General features: G+C 39.2%; 1 protein-coding gene across 3 annotated transcripts in view; it reads right to left on the reverse strand.

Annotated features, from left to right (window-relative positions):
* FBXL13 (F-box and leucine rich repeat protein 13) overlaps positions 1-19,810 on the reverse strand; it is a 236,611-nt gene that overhangs the window by 74,637 nt on the left and 142,164 nt on the right. For all 3 annotated transcript variants that reach the window (XM_032873296.1, XM_032873295.1, XM_032873294.1), the window contains 3 exons: positions 2,626-2,724; positions 1,957-2,074; positions 1,686-1,848 (listed from right to left, as the gene is read on the reverse strand). In XM_032873296.1, coding sequence (XP_032729187.1) covers positions 1,686-1,848; positions 1,957-2,074; positions 2,626-2,724 — 380 coding nt within the window. The remainder of the gene's footprint in view (positions 1-1,685; positions 1,849-1,956; positions 2,075-2,625; positions 2,725-19,810) is intronic.

The raw sequence follows: 19,810 nt of genomic DNA on the forward strand, positions 1-19,810 counted from the left end.
GGAGCATCAAAAGTCAACAGAAAAGGATTATTCAGGTAATGTCCCAGTTAATTGGTTAGTGTAGTTAATCCCAAATCTGTCTGTGCATCAAAAGCATCTATGTTTAAAAAAAAAAAATACAGAAGCTGGGGTTCCGTTTCTAAATATTCAGATTCAGGAGCTCTATAGTAGGGCTTGGGCATATGTAGTTTTATTCAGCTCCTCAAGTGATTCTGATAGCCTAGAATTTTTTTACTTTTAATCATATATATGTTTTTAATTTACCTTTTCATTACTGATTCCTAATTTAATAACATTGTAGTGAGAGAATATAGTTATTGATACCAATCATTTGAAAGTTGTTGAAACTTACTTTCAAACTTCATGCACAAAAAAAACAAAAAAAAAACAAAAACAAACAAACAACAACAACAAAAACTTCATGCACAGCCCATTTTAAAAGGGATTATTGTGTGGTTGAGGAGAAAATATATTCTCTGACTCTCAAAGGTACTGCTTGAGGCTTGTCTTTTATAGATTAATTTTTAAAATCTAATCTGAAACTCTGATACTAAACTCTCTGTCTTTTTACCCTATGATATGCTCTTTCATATTCTGGGTTTTTTTTGTTTTGTTTTGTTTTGTTTTGTTTTGTTTTACTCTGCTGTCATGGAAGAGATTATCTTCCATTTCTGTAGTTCTCTCCTCAGTGAGTTCTAATCTGCTGATTGGCAATCTATTGGGTTTCTTTATTTCAATAACTATATTATATTTTTTTATTCCCAAAAGTTTTTTTCTAAATCAATCTAGTTATTTTCTCATATTTCGTTGCCTGCTCATATTTCTGATTTCATTAATTTCTTCAAACATTTCATACATATTTGCTTAATATCTTATGTTTGACAACTCCAATATCTGAATTATTTGGAGGTCAAATTTATTTTCATGTTTCTGGTGACTCTTTCTCATGGTGACTCATATCTTCATACATGTAAAAATTTTTAATTATTCTTATTCTAAGGAGTCCTAGAGGCCTAAATAGAAAATGCTTTCCTGGGGTACCTAGGTGGCTCAGTTGGTTAATCGTCTGTGTTTGGCTCAGGTCATGATCTCTGCTTCTTGGGATCAAGCCCCACATTGGCCTCCCTGCTCAGCAGAGAGTGTACTTCTCCCTTTCCCTCTGCCTCCCTTCTGCTCATGTGTTCCCTCTCTCTCTTGAATAAATAAATAACATCTTTAAAAAAAAAAATTTGATCCTTGCCCATTTGAGAATACCAGGATAGAAGCCCAATGCCCAGCTGACGTAAGGGCTTCATTAAGAACTTGTCATCTGTCCATCTGTTAGGGACTCTACACAGAGGACAAATCTAACCAAACGTACCCAGAGGGAACGCTTCAGTAAGATTGGTTTCTCCTGAGCAACTAACAATGCCCATTTGGGAAAAGGCCTGTTAACAGAATTAGCCATGAGAACCCTCATTAGAAAGAGTAGCCCATAGTGTTCCTGTGAACTCATTTACTCTTATAAGAGTCCATGTTTCTACATGGGTGCCACTTCTTTGTGTTACCGCAGAACTCTGCACTTCCCAGTACTCGGACTCCTGACTTTCATGTGTACTAACCAGTGAGCACCTTGAGGAGAGGGTCTCACACGTTTTAGATAATCAATATCTCTTGAACATATAACTGAATGACTATTTATTTACCTTATACAATTTGCCAAATTCAACACAGTCAGTTGCTTCAAAGGTGAAAGTGACTTAAGGCTCCCATTTGTTATTCTCTTGCAGTCTGCCATGTAAATGTGATTGATATTTGGATAATTCTTGTCTATAAATTTGAAGCATGCATCAGTAATCCTTTTATTTCCTGTTTAAAAAAACAAAAAACAAAAAACAGAATACAAATATTGTATTTGTAATGCCCCAGGGGTAAAAGTAAACATTAATGCTGAACCCCATTTTTAATATCACAGACCTTCAAATCGGATCTTTCTGAGCTTACAAGTAGAAAGAGCTTTAAAAGCACAGTCGGAGATATGAGGAGCACCAATGAACACTATTGATGTAATATGAGGGCACTTTTCAACTAAAGCCTTTAGAAGAAAAAAAGATGATTAAATTTACCACAGTGTATAGAACAAGCTTCGCAAAGTAATGAGATTATTTATTTTTCCCAATATTTTCAGAAGGAGACATATTAACTCTGAAATTTTCCTAATTTCAAAGACAATGGTATCTTTATTCAATATATTTGAGTACACTTACATTTGAGTAATGGAGAGGAATCAGATTTATATCATGTTACAAAGGTGGGGGAAAACATGAGAAAATGGAATGCTCAAAAAAATCACTGCATTTAGAAGTTTGACACGTAGAACTAAAGTTAAAGTTTATGCTTAGGCCGCATGACTTCTGAAACAAAAATATCCCTAATTGGGAAACAGATTTTTAGGGTATGTAAAGATTCAAATGTTTAAATGTGTGTGCGTGTGTGTGTGTGTGTGTGTGTGTGTAAATTTTTTAATGATTTTCTTACTATAAAAACTAATGAAAATCCCATTCATATTTTTCAGCAATTCAAGCCACTAAACAATGTGCCCCATCTATTAGGGCTGAGAAGAAAACGTACTCTGCAACTACCTACTTTTACACAGTTGTCCGTTAGCGTCGGCATGTCGTTGATGGTCAGATGCATAATTCCAGTGCAGCTGTTTGCAATGTTCCTGAAGCCCTGGACTGAAATCTGAATTGTACAGAGTAGATGAAAATGATGGAAGAACTTATTAGCTTGACATCTAATAAAACACTAAAGAAGTAATAACCGAAGGTATGTCATGATTTTGTTACTATATTTTAAAAATTGGAACCATAAAACAGGCAGACCTAAGAGGAAAAGAATCTGGTCTTGATTTCTTTACTACTTAATTTCTTGTATGTATATATTGTGGAATGATCATAACAAGTCTAGTTAACTTATTGTTTATTTTTTTATTGAGGCAAAATTCACATAACACCAAATCATTTGAATGGGCCATTAGCCATTCATAATCTTATGCAACTACAACCTCCATCTAGTCCCAAAACATTTTTATCACTCTAAAAGGAAACTGAGTCTATTAAGCCATTGCTCCTTACACTCCCCTTCTCACAGCCCCCATCAATCACTATCTGTGGATTTACCTATTCTAAATATTTCATGTGAGTGGAATTACACAATATATGGCCTTTCGTGTCTCCTTTCTTCCACTCGGCATAATGTTTTTGAGGTTCATCCATGGTGTAGCATCATGTATCAGTCAGTACCTTGTTCATTTTTATGGCTGAATAGTATTCTTTTTTAAACATGTTTTTTTAATTTATTCATTTGAGAGAGAGAGACTGAGAGCATGAGCAGAGGGGAGGGAACGAAAGCAGAGGGAGAGGGAGAGGCACACTCTTCTCTGAGCAGGAAGTCTGACACTGGGCTCGATCCCAGGACCCCAAGATCTTGACCTGAGAGCCAAAGGCAGGTGCTTAACTGACTGAGCCACCTAGGCACTCCTGTGGCTGAATAATATTCTGCTGAATGAATAGATCACATTTTATTCAGCCATTCATCTATTGCTGAATATTTGGGTTGTTAACATTTTCTGGATATTTGAATAGCGCTACTATGAACATGAAAATACATCTGTTTATTTGAGTATATCTAGGTATCTAGGAGTGGAATTGCTGGACAATCTGGTAATTCTATGTTTAACTTTTTAGGGAACCACCAAAATGTTTTTTTTTACAGTGCTTGCACCATTTTACATCCCACCAGCAATCTATGAGTATTTCCACTTCTCTACATCTTTGCCAGCATTATTTTTCATTTTCCCATATTTTCCTTTAAAAATATTTCCTCATGGGTTTGAAGTGGTACCTTATTGTGATCTTGATTTGCATCTCCTTAATGACTAATGCTATTGAGCATCTTTTCATGCGTTTATCAGTCACTTGCGTATCTTCTTTGGGGAAATGTCTATCCAAGCCCTTTGCCTATATTTTTTTAATTTTTTATTTTTTTATAAACATATAATATATTTTTATCCCCAGGGGTACAGGTCTGTGAATCGCCAGGTTTACACATTTCACAGCACTCACCATAGCACATATCCTCCCCAATGTCCATAACCCCACCTCCCTCTCCCAATCCTCCTCCCCCCAGCAACCCTCAGTCTGTTTTGTGAGATTAAGAGTCGCTTATGGTTTGTCTCCCTCCCAATCCCATCTTGTTTCATTTATTCTTCTCCTACCCCCTTAACCCCCCATGTTGCATCTCCACTTCCTCACATCAGAGTTATACAAATCAAAACCCTTTGCCTATTTTTAATTAGGTTATTTGTCTTTCAGTTCTTAATTTGTAAGAGTTCTTTATACATTCTGGATACTAGACCCTTAGGTATATGATTTGTGAATATTTTCTCCCATTCTTTAGATTGTCTTTTCACTTTTTAAATAATGTTCTTTGATGCACAAGTTTTTATTTTGATGAAGCCTAATTTATGTTTTTTTTTCTTTTGTTGCTTATGGTTTTGGTGTCATATCTGAGAATCCATTGCCAAATCTGAAGTCATGAAGATTTACCTTCAGTGTTTTCATCTAAGTTTTATTATTTTAGCTCTTACATTTAAGTCATTGGTGCATTTTGAGTTAATCTTTGTATACAGTATGAGGTTGGAATCCAAATTCATTTTTTTGGCATGCAGATATCCAGTTGCCCTAGCACCAAATTGTTCAAGAGAGTGTTCCTTCCCCCATCGAGTGGTCCTAGCACCCTTGTTGAAAATCAATTGGCCATAAAAATATAGGTTCATTTCTGGTCTCTCAATTCTGTTTCATTGGTTTATAGGTCTGTCTTATACCAATACCACACTGTTTGAGGACTGAGGTTCTGTAGGGTTGATTTTTCTTTCAACTATCATTATCCACATTAACGGAAGCAGCAGTTGTGGAGAATGTTCAAAATACTGACTGATCAAAGGATCAAATGCATTTGCCTATGATGAATTATCTTAAAATAATTTAGTTAGGTTTCATTTTGTAACAAATAGGCATGAATGGGAAATCAGATGGTATTTAGACTCAGTAATGGGAAACCGAGAGTCTACCCAGGAACAGACAGCAGAGGCAACACCCCTGCAACGTCAGCTTCATAACAGCATGACAGGGAGGACAAGCAATAGCAGCTATAATGGACCTCTTAGGAGACCTTTGGAGGCTTCCTGTGTCCCATCTGTCACTGAAGGTGACTTCCAAGCTTCTGTCATTACAGCCTCCACCTATATAAAAAGGACTAGCCAAAAATTAGGGAACTGAGTGTCCGATCCTCAGAACAACCAGGGCTCAGCTCAATGCCACCTGGTCAGAAAGTGTCCCTGAGCCTTAGATGAGGCCAGGTTCTTATTATACACTTATAACACCATGTAAGTATCATAACTATAGTTAAATTAATGTTACAATTAGTTGTTGAACTAAATCCCCTGTACCCCCAGCTCCCAGCAGGGTACCTATAGTGTCAATGAACAGATAATATTATTACATAAGTAAATGGAAGAATGTATGAATGAATTATGAGAGCCACATGTCTAAATAGGTTTTTGGCTGCCCAGCAGACACTGACAAAGTGAGCACCAAGTCAAAGGCCAGGGGAAGACCTTGAGAGCAGGGCTGAGCATGCAATCTGGAGTGGCTGCGGAAGCCAAGCCCTCACTCAGGGAGAAATAAATTTTGTGCTGAGGTCTGAATGTTTGTGTCCCTGCAAATTCATATATGGAAATTCTAAACCCTCAAGGTGATGTTATTAGGATGTAGGTCCTTTCAGAGGTAATTTTGGACTCTGCCTTCGTGAATGGGATTAGTACCCTCATAAAAGAGTCCCCAGATAGTTCGCTCTCCCCTTCCAGCAGGTGACACCAAGAAGGCGAACCAGGAAGCAGACTCTCAATAGACACTGAATCTGTCAGTGCCATGATTTGGACTTCCCAGCCACCAGAACTAGGAGAAATAAATATATTTTTTTTATAATCCATCAGTCTCTGGCATTTTTCTACAGCAGCTGGAACAGACTAAAATACCAGAACAATTTTTTCTAAAGAGTTTTTGGGAAATATGTTTCTAATGTCTGAACAGGGTATCTATTTTAGCCCAGGAATTAGACAAAATTATCCTAAAGAAATAAAGCTGTGCACAGAGACTTATATACAAGGATTCTCAATTTTCTCAGCCCTTTGTTCTACTTAGGCCTCAATAGACTAGATGAGTCCCGCCCACACTGGGGAGGGTAGTCTACTTTACTCAGTTCACCAATTTAGTGTTAACTTCATCCAGAAATACCCTCACAGACAAACCTGGAATAATGTTTAATCAAATGGCTGGGCACCCCATGGGCCATTCAAGTTGGCACATAAAATTAACCATCACAGCTTCCTTGGGGACTTTGGACATTTGAGAGTCATAGTTGATGCATTTGCTCTTGCCTGCTTGGTTTTGGCCAATCATTTGAACTTGCCTGGGTGCATTTTTTTATCCATATCAGCATCTTTGAGATTATCCACCCTATCTAGCACCGCTAAGTACCTGAACCAGGCATAACTAAAAAGAAAGCTTTAAGATCTTATTGTTGCCTCACATTGTGAAGTTAAAACAGAAACCCTCAAGCCTTTAGAGTTCCAATCCCAAATACTTACCTAAGGAATTTCAGTTTTTCAAAGTTAAATAACTAAATTAGTAGGGGAAATGTTCCATTTTTGAGTGCAGGTGTATGAATGTTATTTAACTTGTATAGCTTTGTGAGAAACCATTTTCAGCACTGTTAGAGTTCTCACAGAGTGAATGGAATCATCCAATGTTACGGATGTCTCAGCTCCTAAGTGACTTTTCACACGTGATGACATACTACAACATGGGGTTGGGAGGTGGGAACAGCAGAAGAGGCAGGTTATTTGAAGGGGCTTGGACTTCTCCTGTACATTGAGGTAGCCTCCAGGACCTGAGGAAACACTCAGGTCCCTTGATTGATTTCCCCCAGATTACAGAGTGAAAGAGCAAGAACACAGACGTTGAAACTCTTAACCCAGGGTTCCTTCGGATTAACATTCTTCAACAGTAACCTCCATTTCAACTGTCCTGTCCCAGCTGTCATCAGTCTTTAAACCTAGCCAGAAAGACATCTGACTTCTCCAGTACTCAGTGACCTCTCTGCTCTTTGTCTGACCTTGTACTTCCCTTTGCCTCTTTCTCTTTTCATCTACACAAACCTTAACTATTTCTCAAGTTCCAATGACTCCAGCTTCTTTCCTTCTCTTTCCCTTACTAGTCTAAAGTCTTTATTTTAGCCATAACTCTTTCCTATAATCTGCATGTCTTAAGTCCCCCAAAGAGATGACCTTATACTCTTTTTAAAATTTCTTACTGTGTTGGACAACTATTTGGGCCTGAATGAATTAAAATTAGGAGTAAGACAAATAAAGTCTGGAAAAGTTTGGCTACAGACAAAACTGCAAACAATTCCAAGTCGAAGGTAAAGCACCGGCTAAAGCAAAGCAGTGGGAGCACTGGGCTTGGACAAAGAGGCAAGATCACCCTTGGGCTGAATAGGAAAAGTTTAGTAGGTAAGGAGAGAGGGAAAGTTAATGGAAGACCCATAAGGCAAGAATGAGGTATTTGGTATTGTCCTGTCATGGATTCTTCTGAGTTTTCCACAAGTATTCCCAGAGAAAAGTCCAGGGGAGAAGAATGAACACTTAAAATCTGGAGATTGGAGGGGGGAAGAACACTGGGCTTGGAGTCGACAGAGCTAGGTTTGACTCTGGCTCTGCTTCTTTCTCCCTTGAAACAAAAGGCAGCTCAACCTCCCTGACCCTTAGTTTTCTCATTTGTAAAATGGGTATGATAATTCTCTCTCTCTCTCTCTCTCTCTCTTTTTTTTTTTTTTTTTTGAACTATTTGGGAAAACAGAATGGGGTAAAGTGTAGAAGTGGTTAGTTAGCACAGTGCCTGGCATGTGCTAGTTTTCCTATTACTATTCTTCTGGTTATACTGTGCTCCCTCCGAGAAGTAAAGATTCAAGAACCAGAGGTAGAGGGCCTCGAGAGATCATTCTAGTGCATCCCTCACATTGCAGACATAAATAAGGGGTATGCCAAGAAGTACTGTGATTGTCCCAGTGCTGGACAGTGTCAGACAGAGTGAGTGTTCCCTAAGTGCTGGATGAATGAACAAATGGTCTTGAGTCTCCCTGTCTATGGCAGAGCCAAGGCTAGAGGCCACCTATCCCCATATGACACACAATTCCAGGGAAGGGAATAGTTTTTTTTTTTTTTTTTACAATACTTATAAATTCTTCCCCTTTATCTCAGACCCTGGGCCACTACCCTACCACTAGTATTTCAAATAATGGCTTCCCTAAAAAAAGAAAGAAAGAAAGAAAGAAAGAAAGAAAGGGAGGGAGGAAGGGAGGAAGGAAGAAAGAGAGAGAGAGAGAGAGAGGGAGGAAGAGGGAGGGAGAAAAGAAGAAAGGAAGAAAGAAAGAAAAAAACTTTTTTCTCTCTTGCTGTCTTAGAAACTTATTTTTGACAAGATTTTCTGAACAAGGGAAAAAATTATAGCAGTAATCAGCCACAGCTGAGTGATTCCTTGCAATGCAGCCAAACACTTGGTGCTATCAACCAATAAGACTGTATCCAGAAAAGGGGTGGGGAAAACCTCTAAGAAGAGCTTTTTAGTTTTGCCTTGGCATGAAGTGCTTAGTTCTCTACATGGTTTATTTTACAATATCCAAAAAGATGCTTGGCTAATAATTTATGACTCAAATATTCATGCCAGAATCTTTTAGGCTGACCAACTATTAGTTGTCCTTTCTCTTCACTGAAATAATGGTAGTATAAGCCTGAAATTAAAAATTCCTCTCTTAGGGAAAAAGCAGAATACTTTACCATGTTAAAAGGCAGGCCTTGCCACAGCTGATACCTTTGCATTTTCTGTTTAGTATTCTTACAGAACCATGGATCTAATCCCTCTTTATTTAGTTGTTAAGTGGCCTTAGTCTGGACACCAACCAGAGCCCTGCCCCTCTGCTCTTTGCTGGTCAAACTCTCATTGGTTAGGAAGTTGGGGAAGTTGGCCTTGTCAATCCTGTTCCAATCTCAAGTCCCAGCAGACAGCTACTGCTGCTGATGGGGACAAGGAAGATCATAGGAAGTTCTCTCCAGCTGTCTCTGGGTGGGTCTGAACCCATGATCAGGACAGGACAGGACAGAGCTATCTGTGAAGGAAATGAGTTGTCAGTGAGCCATACAAAATGAAAACCGAAGTGTTGACACCAAGGACTAGCTCAGATCACTCTTTGAAGGTCCAAGGTGGTAAAAAAAAAAGAAGGAAGCAGCTTATCTCAAAGAGAATAACATATTACCAAGCTTCCACTTTCCACTTCTTCTTTACAACATTGTCTCAAAACCCGTTAGCTCGGCCACACAGAAAAGAGATATATGTAGGGCCAGACCCTCTGGGACAGCTAGAGATATCTATCTTAGGTAGACATTGCCCAAGCTGTGTTCCTGTACCATTTCCAGCTGTTTCTCTCATTCAAGCAACATTGTAACCAATGACTAATGGATAATGTGATGACTTTAGTCATATCCATATATCCTTCATGACCTCCTGGTGACCTCAGAGAAGGCTGGCTTAACAAGTAGAATAGATTGTTGGAGAGAAAGACAAAGATTTTTCGCAAAACATGGAACATTTTGTTTCATTGCATTCAAATGTGCCACAGGCTTCTAAAATAGCAACTCTTCCCAGGGTCTGTGCTAAAGTTCCTGACAGGCTTTCAAATATTGTGTCCTCTCTGGTGAGAGGAAGAGAGGCCTAGTTATTATCCCTTTGATGATCCCATACTTTCCAGTCTATATATTCTTCATGGCTTCCCCTCCTCTGCATTTGCCAACGCACTTCTCCTAGGTACCCTCCCTGATAACTTCAGGTAGAACTGTTTCTTCCTCTTAGATCCCAGAGCACCAAACACCATCGCCCTCAGTTTGAGTTTTACATCTTCTGACTTATATAATAATTACTTATGCACATGTCTGATATTCCTGCCAAGGAACACAGACAGCGTCTAATCCATCACGTCCTTTAACAGTACAACACAGGTGCTTAGAGCAGAGTATGATATAACAACTATTTGTTAGTAGACCAAGTAGTTGTTGAATAAATTGTTTGTAGAATGTAAATTAGAATTAATAGTTCCAAAGGCAGAGGGAGGAGGTAGTCAATATGGTCATTTGTCAAAGATTGCCATATTTATCTAAAACCATTGGACAGCCAGTCACAAAAAGGAAGATTTCCTTTTCCAGTGTGAGTGAGGAATTAGAATACAAGACCAGTGAAGGCTACAGATGCCAGGAAAGCAAGCATGGCATGCCAGCTCTATGCACTCATTGCACAACAACTCAGAGCTGTGATCTGCAGAAGCAGGCTTGACCCTTCTTAAACTTTATCTTTCCTGTTTAGAGTTCACAATCCTGTTCTTTTCCTCACCCAGTGGCCAAATCACTCACAGCTTCTCCTATACTATAATGGACGCTTATCTCCTCTTTGACCGAGAGAATCACAACCGTAATACATTCTTACTACAACACAATCAACCACGGAGCTACTTGGCTTATCTAGAATTATTGAGCTAGATGATGGCTTTATAGCTAGAGTTCTAACCACGGGCTTCACCTAGGTCCAAAGGCTTAAGTAGAGTTTTGTAAAGAGTTTATAAAACTCTGTATATAAGTCACGTTGTAAGATAGGGAACAGAGAATAAACTGAAATCTTTTTCAGAGAACACTAAAATTTTTTTGAAACCTTTTTTCAGGAGTGTGAAACAGGATCTTAGTCCCCTGAGACTCATTTTGCCATCTGATTCTTCAAGATCTAAAAATTATTGCCAGATGTTTCATTTTTTACTGCTTAATGTAATAAACATCCTTATACCGTTTGCCTACAAAGAGATTGCATGAAGCTATGGAAGCTAATAGTAGGTGTTTGTTGTATTTCTTTATTTTTATTTTCAATAAGGCTATCATAAAGTTATAGTCAGACTAATATTATAATATCCATTTAAATTTATATGAGTTCTATCTACAAGAAATATAAAATGATTTTCATGAATTTTATTTTTCCCCCAATGCAGTTTGAAGTATGATTCAGAAAAGACAGAAAGCATTCCTTTAATAGGGAAACTGAGGCACAAGAACTGACCTAGAAAAGCAGAAATTGTACTGTGACTTTTCTGATTCATGACTGCTTTTCCACCAGACCTCCTTCTTATTAATGACACTGACAACCACATAATTTTTTCAAAAAGAATAATACAACATTTTTTTTTTACCATAGGCAGAATATAGAACTTTACAGTTTTACAAATAAATGAAAGTCTACTGGTATAGAGCCTGTTCTTCAGAATTAGTTAAGGTCAAAGTTCTAATCTCGGCCCAGACATTTTTTGAATGATCTCGGGCAAGTTACTCTGTCTTAGCATCATTTTCAGTGGTACGTGGGGCCAGTTTACACAAGCTTGCAAGAGCAAATTGTTAAACTTTAGGATTAGCTTAGAGGCGTTTGGTCGGCTCAGTCGGGTTAAGCGTCCGACTCTTGGTTTTGGCTCATGATCTCAGGGTTGTGAGACGAGCCTCTCTCTCAGCGGGGAGTTTGCTTCTCTCCCTCTACCCTCCTCCTCCTTGTGCTCTCTTTCTCTCTCTCAAATAACTAAATCAATCTTCAAAACAAAACACAGATTAAAAATTAATCATATAAATTTAAAATTAAATAAGTTATATTAACAAAGGTAGTGATACTCAAGCTCGTCACTTCCAAATTATTTTATTACATGTTACTATTATCTGTGCTCTAGAGGATGGTTATGTTTATTGCATCTGTATAGTGAAAACTTTACATAATGGTGTACTACTGCACCTCTCTTCCAACTTTCTCTTTAGTGACTTCTCATTGGTAACTTGAAATAGTTAATGGTGAAAATAATTACACCATGGAAATCAGCAGTCATTGAAAATCAGGGCTTTTCCTGCTCCCTGCCAGTTGTTAAATGTTTACCAGAACACCATTTTTGAGTTTCCACATCTCTCAAATGGGAATAATAACACCCACCTCATCTAGTTTTTTATAAAGATTAAATGAGATAATGAATGTAAAACACTTATCTCAACACCTAGCACCTAGTCAGTACCCAGCAAATGATAGCAGTTATTATCACCATCCATTAAAATACAGCATAAAGGAAAATCCAACCCAACAAATATAAATGATTTATAATTTTGAATTTAACTGTTGCCAATTCGTTTTGGTGCATAATCTTATTTGCACCTGGTTTAGCTGGTCGCACAATTATTATTCCAATTACCCCTTACTGATAGCCTAGCAAATCTGTACCTCCACTCCCAGTTCTGTGCCAAGGACCAGACTTCCACACAGAAGCACAGACAGAATTCGAAAGCTGAAAAGGATCTCAAGAGAGCATGTAGCCCAAAGTAGCCATTCTATAGACAAGGGAACTGAGGCAGAAAAATCAGGTAACTGTCCAGAGTTGTACAAGTGGTTAGTAGCATAGCAACGATTAGATCCCAGGTCTCCCCACTTCAGGTCGGGGCTCCTTTTACCATCCCGCTGCCTTTTGCTGTATGAGAGAGAGAAAAAAAGAGAAACTGCTTTCTACTCTTGCTTTGCTTATGCAATCTCCATTCTATTTGGCTAGTACATTCATTCCTGGGCATGACTCTGTGGCTTTCGCCCACGTCCACTGCAATCCCCAGAGGTGAACAAGTAAGACCTTCCATGATCTTCGCCTCTCCGGAAGGGGAGGTTGGAATTTGTGTAGCCTAGAGATAACTGAAATGACCTTGGAATCTCCCCATTTGCAGTTTGCACAGCCTTTCCCAGAGAGAGACTTAACAGTACAAGAACTACTGATAAACCAATTATTATTGCATTGAGTCATTTGAACATTTCTGGGATACTGTCCCTTTTCATTTTTGTTGACTTGTGTCTAGTGACTGAAAAATAGTTGATGAAGAAAGCACTTTCATTGTAGTATTTCATAGTTTCCTGGGCTCTTTTCTTCCCCTAAATCTAAAGAAATAGCAGACTGCGCCCTTATCAAGAAATGACTCTGAAACTTTGCTCTGGCAAGTTGTCAACTTCTTAGTGGCTCAACAGACCTCCTGAGCTTTCACCTAACGCACCTGGCTGGCTGGGCCCTGAAATTCGCTGCTGTTTCTTTTGTTCATTCATTTATTTTTTTATTCATCAAACATTGCTCACAGTCTTACTACATGCAAGGTACTGTATTATGTGCTAAGGATACAGATAACACAGATAAAGAAGGCACCGTCCTGGCCATCAGGGAGCCCGCAATGGGGAGAACAGCAGACAGATAAGCAGACCACTGAATGCGTGGAGAATGCTCAGCGAAAGTACAATGATAGAAGAATACACAGGAAGGATCATAACCTAGCTTGGGTCGGGGGAAATGAGGGGTCGGTGAGAGCTTCCTAGAGACGGCTGTGATTGAACAAAGCCTCAAGAATATGTAAAAGTTAACCTGATGAATGGCAGAAAGGGTCGGTATGGTATGAGGGTGTCTAAGGGCAAAAGGTGAGCCTAGTAAAACAACTGAGGCTGGAAGTGAAGAACAGGGAACCACAGAGGCAGAGGCTCCTAGCAGAGGCTCTCTCACTGGTTTAACTCTCTTCAATCCGAACATATCCATTGGAACCTTGGCCTTCATCTGGCGCCTTCTTTCACTCCATGTTCAGAGTTGTTGATTTTCTAGGCATTTGGATTTCAGCCTAAGATTGGCTACAGCCCTAGGCTTCCTTCTCAGCATAGCTGTGGTCATTCTACACTTGGCTTCCTACACAGTGCTGTAACCCACTGCTACATGATACATAAATCTTAGGAGAAGTGGCCACCCAAAGATAATATCAACAGGAGAATCCCTGGAGTTACACACAAACAGAGCAAAGGATAAAGGGAAAGCCTAACCAGGAATCACTGGCCTCCTCATTGGGACTTTCCCATGGACAGCTAGGAAAGCTTTGTCCTCTCCGTTAAAACTCTTCATCCTACCCAGATTTTCTATTTTGAGATTTTGAAAGAAACAAGAACTTTTGGAGAGCGCAAAAATTAACAGGGAACTAATGTAGATATCTTTGGCGCATTTTAGCTGATACTTTTCTATCGATTTACTGATTCATCATTGGGGGTCTTTTGAGCAAAGACTTAAAGAAGGTGAGGAAGTTAGCCACACAGATAGCTGCAGGAGGAGGATTCCAGGCAAGGAGAATGGCAGCACCAAACCCCTGAGGCAAGAGCTCTTGTGCTGAGAGCAGCAGCAAGGAAGCCAGTGTGACCAGAGCAGAGTTGGTAAATGGTCAGTAGCAGCAGAGGACAGATTACGTAGGTCTCAAATGTTCTTCTGAAGTTTTTCTTTTATTGAGTGAACGGGATGCCTTGAGTAGAGGAGTAGAGGAAGGACATTGGCTTGGGTTTTAAAAGGATCACTCTCAATGCTGAGTTGAGAGTAGACTTGTAGGAGGCGGAGGTGAAAGCAGAGAGACCAGTTAGGGGGCCATCATAATAACGCAGGCAAGAGATGATGACCCGGGCTGGGGCGGTAGCTGCGGAGGTAATGACGAACGGTCAGATAGATCCTAGGGAGTTCTGGAGTCCCAGCCAGCTGGCCTTCCTAAAGAGTGCGTGTGGGTGTGAGGAGAACGAGAAGGTCCGAGATAACATACTGGTTTGCTAGGTCTACTGTAACGGAGTACCACAAACTGGGTAGCTGAAACAACAGAAATGTGTTGTCCTACAGTTCTGGAGGCTAACATTCCAAGATCAAGGTGTCAGCAGGGTTGGCTCCTTCCCTCCTCTAATGTGAGGGAAGGAAAAGGTCCAGGCCTCTCTTCTTGGCTTGTAGATGGCTATCCTCATGTTCATGTGGCACTCTTCTGTATGCATATATCTGTGTCCAAATGTCCCCTTTTTATTAAGGACATCATTCATCTTGGATTAGGGCCCCTGCTAATGATTTCATCTTAGCTAATTACATCTGGAACAACCTATTTCCAAGTAAGGAGGTTCTAGGAATTGGGACTTCAATATGTGAATCTGGGGGTTACAATTCAATATGTAACAGATGACTCCAAGATTTTTGGCCTAAGCGACTATAAACAGGGAACTGTCCTTAAGTGACATGGGGAAGGCTGAAGGTAGAGCGAGGAGCTGCTTTTTAGAGCTGGGATTTTTTTAAAGATATGAGTCTAAAATTTGAGGATTGGTTTGGAGATATATATTGTATATATGTGTCTGTATATATATCATCTGCATGCATATTACTCCTATAAACATTTATTACTTCTCTCTATATAGTGTTATATACCTATATACACTCATATAAATCATAAAGATGACTTAAATACTCACTGATAATTTCTGAGAAAGAAAGAGGACTTATCAGGATAGAAACCCATTCTAGTTTTTTTGTTTGTTTGTTTGTTTTTTAGATTTTTTTTTATTTATTTGACAGAGATCACAAGTGGGCAGAGAGGCAGGCAGAGAGAGAGAGAGAGAGAGGAGGAAGCAGGCTCCCTGCAGAGCAGAGAGCCCGACGTGGGACTCGATCCCAGGACCCTGAGATCATGACCTGAGCTGAAGGCAGAGGCTTAAGCACTGAGCCACCCAGGTGCCCCCCACCATTCTAGTTTTGAATGTTGATCTCCTGCCTCTCTAGTAGTGTACCTTAATAATAGTGCTGTTATGAAAATAAGTTATGTAGGTAAATATAAGGAGTAAGGACAGAGGGCCACAGCATTAGCTTCCCCAGAGAAATCACGTTGATGTGTTTTCTAAATCATAAAAATGTCATTAGGATTGGGACAGTCACTTTAGAAAACTAACAATATTGACAAAAACCAAACTACACATACTTCATCACCCACACATTCAACTCCTGTGTGTAAGCTCCACACAAGTGTCCACTGTATTTATAGAAGGATGTGTACCTGAATGTTAGGAGAACCACAAATAAGCCTAGACCTACACTCTCCAGGCCCTGCAACCTCAAGAAAAACAGCATTTTTTTTTTTCTCAATGTTGAATATCTAGAAGGATTTTGAATGGTTCTGGTAGGGTCATCCTCCTCTCCTGCAGCTCTCTCCTCACAGCCACAGCAGAAGGAGTTAAATGACTCCATGGCAATAGGAAAAATCCTAATGGTTACTAAGGAGTTACTCTATGAAGCCACTGTTCTAAGCATGTTATAAGTATCAAATCATTTCATTTACACAACACACTTATGAGGTAGGTACTAGTATTTTCCCCATTTCATAGATATGGAAACTGAGGTACACAGAAAGTCTGGGAAACTGCCCCAGTCTCATAACTAGTAAATGGCAAACTCGGGATTAAAATGCAAATACCCCCCGAACCCGTGCTCCCAAGAACTCTCATGTACGGCTCTCAAGTTGCCACGAGTGACAGCTCTGCAGAGCCACAAAGAACAGAGAGAAATTCCTGAAGCAAAGTATGAGGTGCAAGGGAAAAACTACCAGCATTTCATAAAACAAGTCATTAGTTTCTCTATTTAATTAAACATGAATCCTAATATTCAGGAAGCATCTGATAAATGTCCACCATGGGTTACAGTACACACCATTCTTCAGAGCAGAGAATAAGATGGACCCATTCACTGTCACCAAATGTCTCCCTGACTGTAGATCTGTAGATAACGAAGGACCACAGGAAAGGTTACTTTCTTTTCTTTCTTTTTTTTTTTTTTTTAAAGATTTTACTCATTTATTTGACAGACAGAGATCACAAGTAGGCAGAGAGGCAGGCAGAGAGACGGGGGGGAAGCAGGCTCCCTGCTAAGCAGAGAGCCCGATGTGGGGCTCGATCCCAGGACCCTGGGATCATGACCTGAGCCGAAGGCAGAGGCTTTAACACACTGAGCCACCCAGGCACCCCAGGATACTTTCTTTTCATAATAAAACCACTTTGTCTCCAAAAAGTCTTCCCAAATTGTGTTTAAATATAGTTTTTTTTTTAATTCTTTTATGGTATAAGCTTAGATTTTATATCTTTGGGTAAACAGTAAATATAGAAGCAGGTATATTCAATTTGTTCAACTGATTCAACCAGAATTTTTTGTTAAATGAATGTAAACTGTTTTTTTTCCCTCCTTCTTCTGAAAATAGTATAATGAAAATGTTGCACTCTGGCTATGAAAGAAAATTTTTAGTTAATTTAAAAAAATAAGGGGATGGCTCCGTAGCTCAGGGGTTAGAGCACTGGTCTTGTAAAAAAATAGTTTACCAATGGCAGCCTGTTGGAATAAGAATGCTACTATTCAACAAATATTTATTAAGTGATTGGGTATGGTTTAACCTTACAAGTGATCAGAGAAATATAAATTTAAACATAAAATATCACATCCATGTCAAATTGGCTGAAGTTTTTTTTCACATAATATTCTTATGAAGATACCAGACATTATTTTACATTTATGGTAAGTTTTATTGGCCACCTTTGTCATGCATGGATGGCCTTAAAAATAATTATGTCCTCTGACCTTTTCTCTTCTAAAAATTTATACCAAAAATTGCATAGATGTATGGAAATATATGGCTATGAGAATTTTCCTCAGAAGTTGTTGATGATAGCAGAAAATGGTAGGCCAATAATGAATGGTTAAATACATATTGGTATCTTGATACAACAGAATACTATATAGCTATTAAAAGTAAGGTATAGGAAAATATTTAATAAAATAGAGAAATGTTAACTTTATGGAATATCAAATGAAAGATATGTGGACTATGGAATCCACTTTAGTTTAAAAGGAGTATCAGTGTACATAGAGAAAAGACCAGGAAGGCTTACCCTGAAATGTGAATAGTGTTTGTTATTTCTGGGTGGTGAGTTTTCAGATAATTTAAATTTTTTGCTTTTTACTTCTTGTATTTTGGGGTTTAACATTAAAAAGGGAAAAAAAGCAAAGGTTTTAAAACCTGAAAACCAAAAGCTCAGAGTGGGAAGTATATGGTTAGAGGTTTGCCGTGGATAGTGAAAGAGCTCGCTAGAGCAACTCTGTCCTCAGTCAGGGCTGAGTGAGCAGAGGCTTTTTTGCAAAGAAACTGACTAGAGGCATCACCTCAACCACATTAAAGACGCAAGTACACACGCAAGTACATGTGCAAATGCTGGTACTCATTAGGAAATCAGTCCCATTACTTAATGCACCTACACTGTTTATCCAATCCCAGAAGAATGCAGAGTATTTCTAAAACATGTGTAATTGATTTTCACTTTTCTTTGCAGTTCTCCGCCATGCGTTTATTTATTTTTTTTCTAACAAGTATCGTTAAAATACTTTCACAATATTGTATAAATACATCTTTCCTTTTTGGGGCAGCCATGACTGCATTAGAGTTTAGCCCTTGACATACTTTGCTTATGTTAATCCAGAGCTCCTAGAAGAAAGGATGCTGTTTTATTCATCACCACGGGCAGTATGCAGCAGGCGTTAACATCAGCGAAAGGCAGGTAGGTGTGATCTTCTATTCTCAAGTCTTTTTGTTTTATTAGGACCTTTCTTCTTGGACAGAGACACTAACACATGACTTCATAGCGCAAAATTCCAAACTTATAAAAAGAAAATAGATTTCAGTTTCCAAGCAGAGAACCCGAGAATCTGTGAATCATCGATTTTCCTTCTTTGGAATGATTTTTGTAGGGTCGTATCAATACATGTAGGCCTGGAAGACGGAAACTGTCCTCACACCCAGAGCTGGGGAGGTAAACGGAGCCTCCTCGTAGAATTTAACGAATCCTCAGAAGCAAGTAGCCTCCAAGTTTTACTAATTCTCTCTGCATCTAGAGCAGCAGCCATTTTTAAGTTATCTGTGGTTCATCACAAGCCCACTTCTTACTTCCAGTGCGCCTAACGGGACTTGGTTCCAAATGGGACGATTTCCAGTGATTGAGACAGTGTCTGACACCTGGAGTTAAATCTCTGTTGAATTATTAAATAAACAAATGGAAGTGGAAGACGGATGAACAAAAGAAATTTAACATTCTTTTGCCTAGTGATGTGAAATACTAGTTTCACTGTGGTTTGAGACTTAGAAATGAAGGGACAACCAGGAAAAGAAATCTATTCTTCATATATTCAGACCAAACTTAAAAACCCACTGAGGACAGGCGGGTGTTGCCATTGAATGGTTAGCTATAAGGGCCTGTGTGGGCCTTACCGAGTATCAGGGATGCCAGCAAGCTCCATTCCAACGGGGTGTGGCCGATTCAGTCCCAGCCCTTTGTGGCCGTGTGGCAATGCAGGCCCAATTTCGCTCGTTTTCCCAGTTTTTTAAGAGAAACCTGGAAGTCTAGATTTCTTTATGAAGACTCCAGAATTTTAAATGTTGGCTCAAAATTTAAAAATTGATACACTATGTGCGTTTTGCATGCATGTCTGGCCAGAGGCATATTGATGTGAAACCTCTCGTTTTGACTTTACTGTATCTGAGACTATTTCTCCTTAGGATATGTGTATGTGTGTTTGTGCATCTGTGTATGAATTGTATGTTGTTGCTACAGTCGTTACCTCGTGGAAACTGAGAAGAACAAGGAGGTAAGTTGTGCTCTGGGGGAAGGTTTTTAAGCACTGGCTGAGCTGGTGGAAAATCCTGGAGATGTATCATTAAAGGGATGTGTCAAGCACATTGAGTTATTCCTAAACTTGCAAA

Source organism: Lontra canadensis, unplaced genomic scaffold, assembly GCF_010015895.1.
Source record: "Lontra canadensis isolate GAN:19392208 unplaced genomic scaffold, GSC_riverotter_1.0 scaffold48, whole genome shotgun sequence".
NCBI lineage: Eukaryota > Metazoa > Chordata > Mammalia > Carnivora > Mustelidae > Lontra > Lontra canadensis.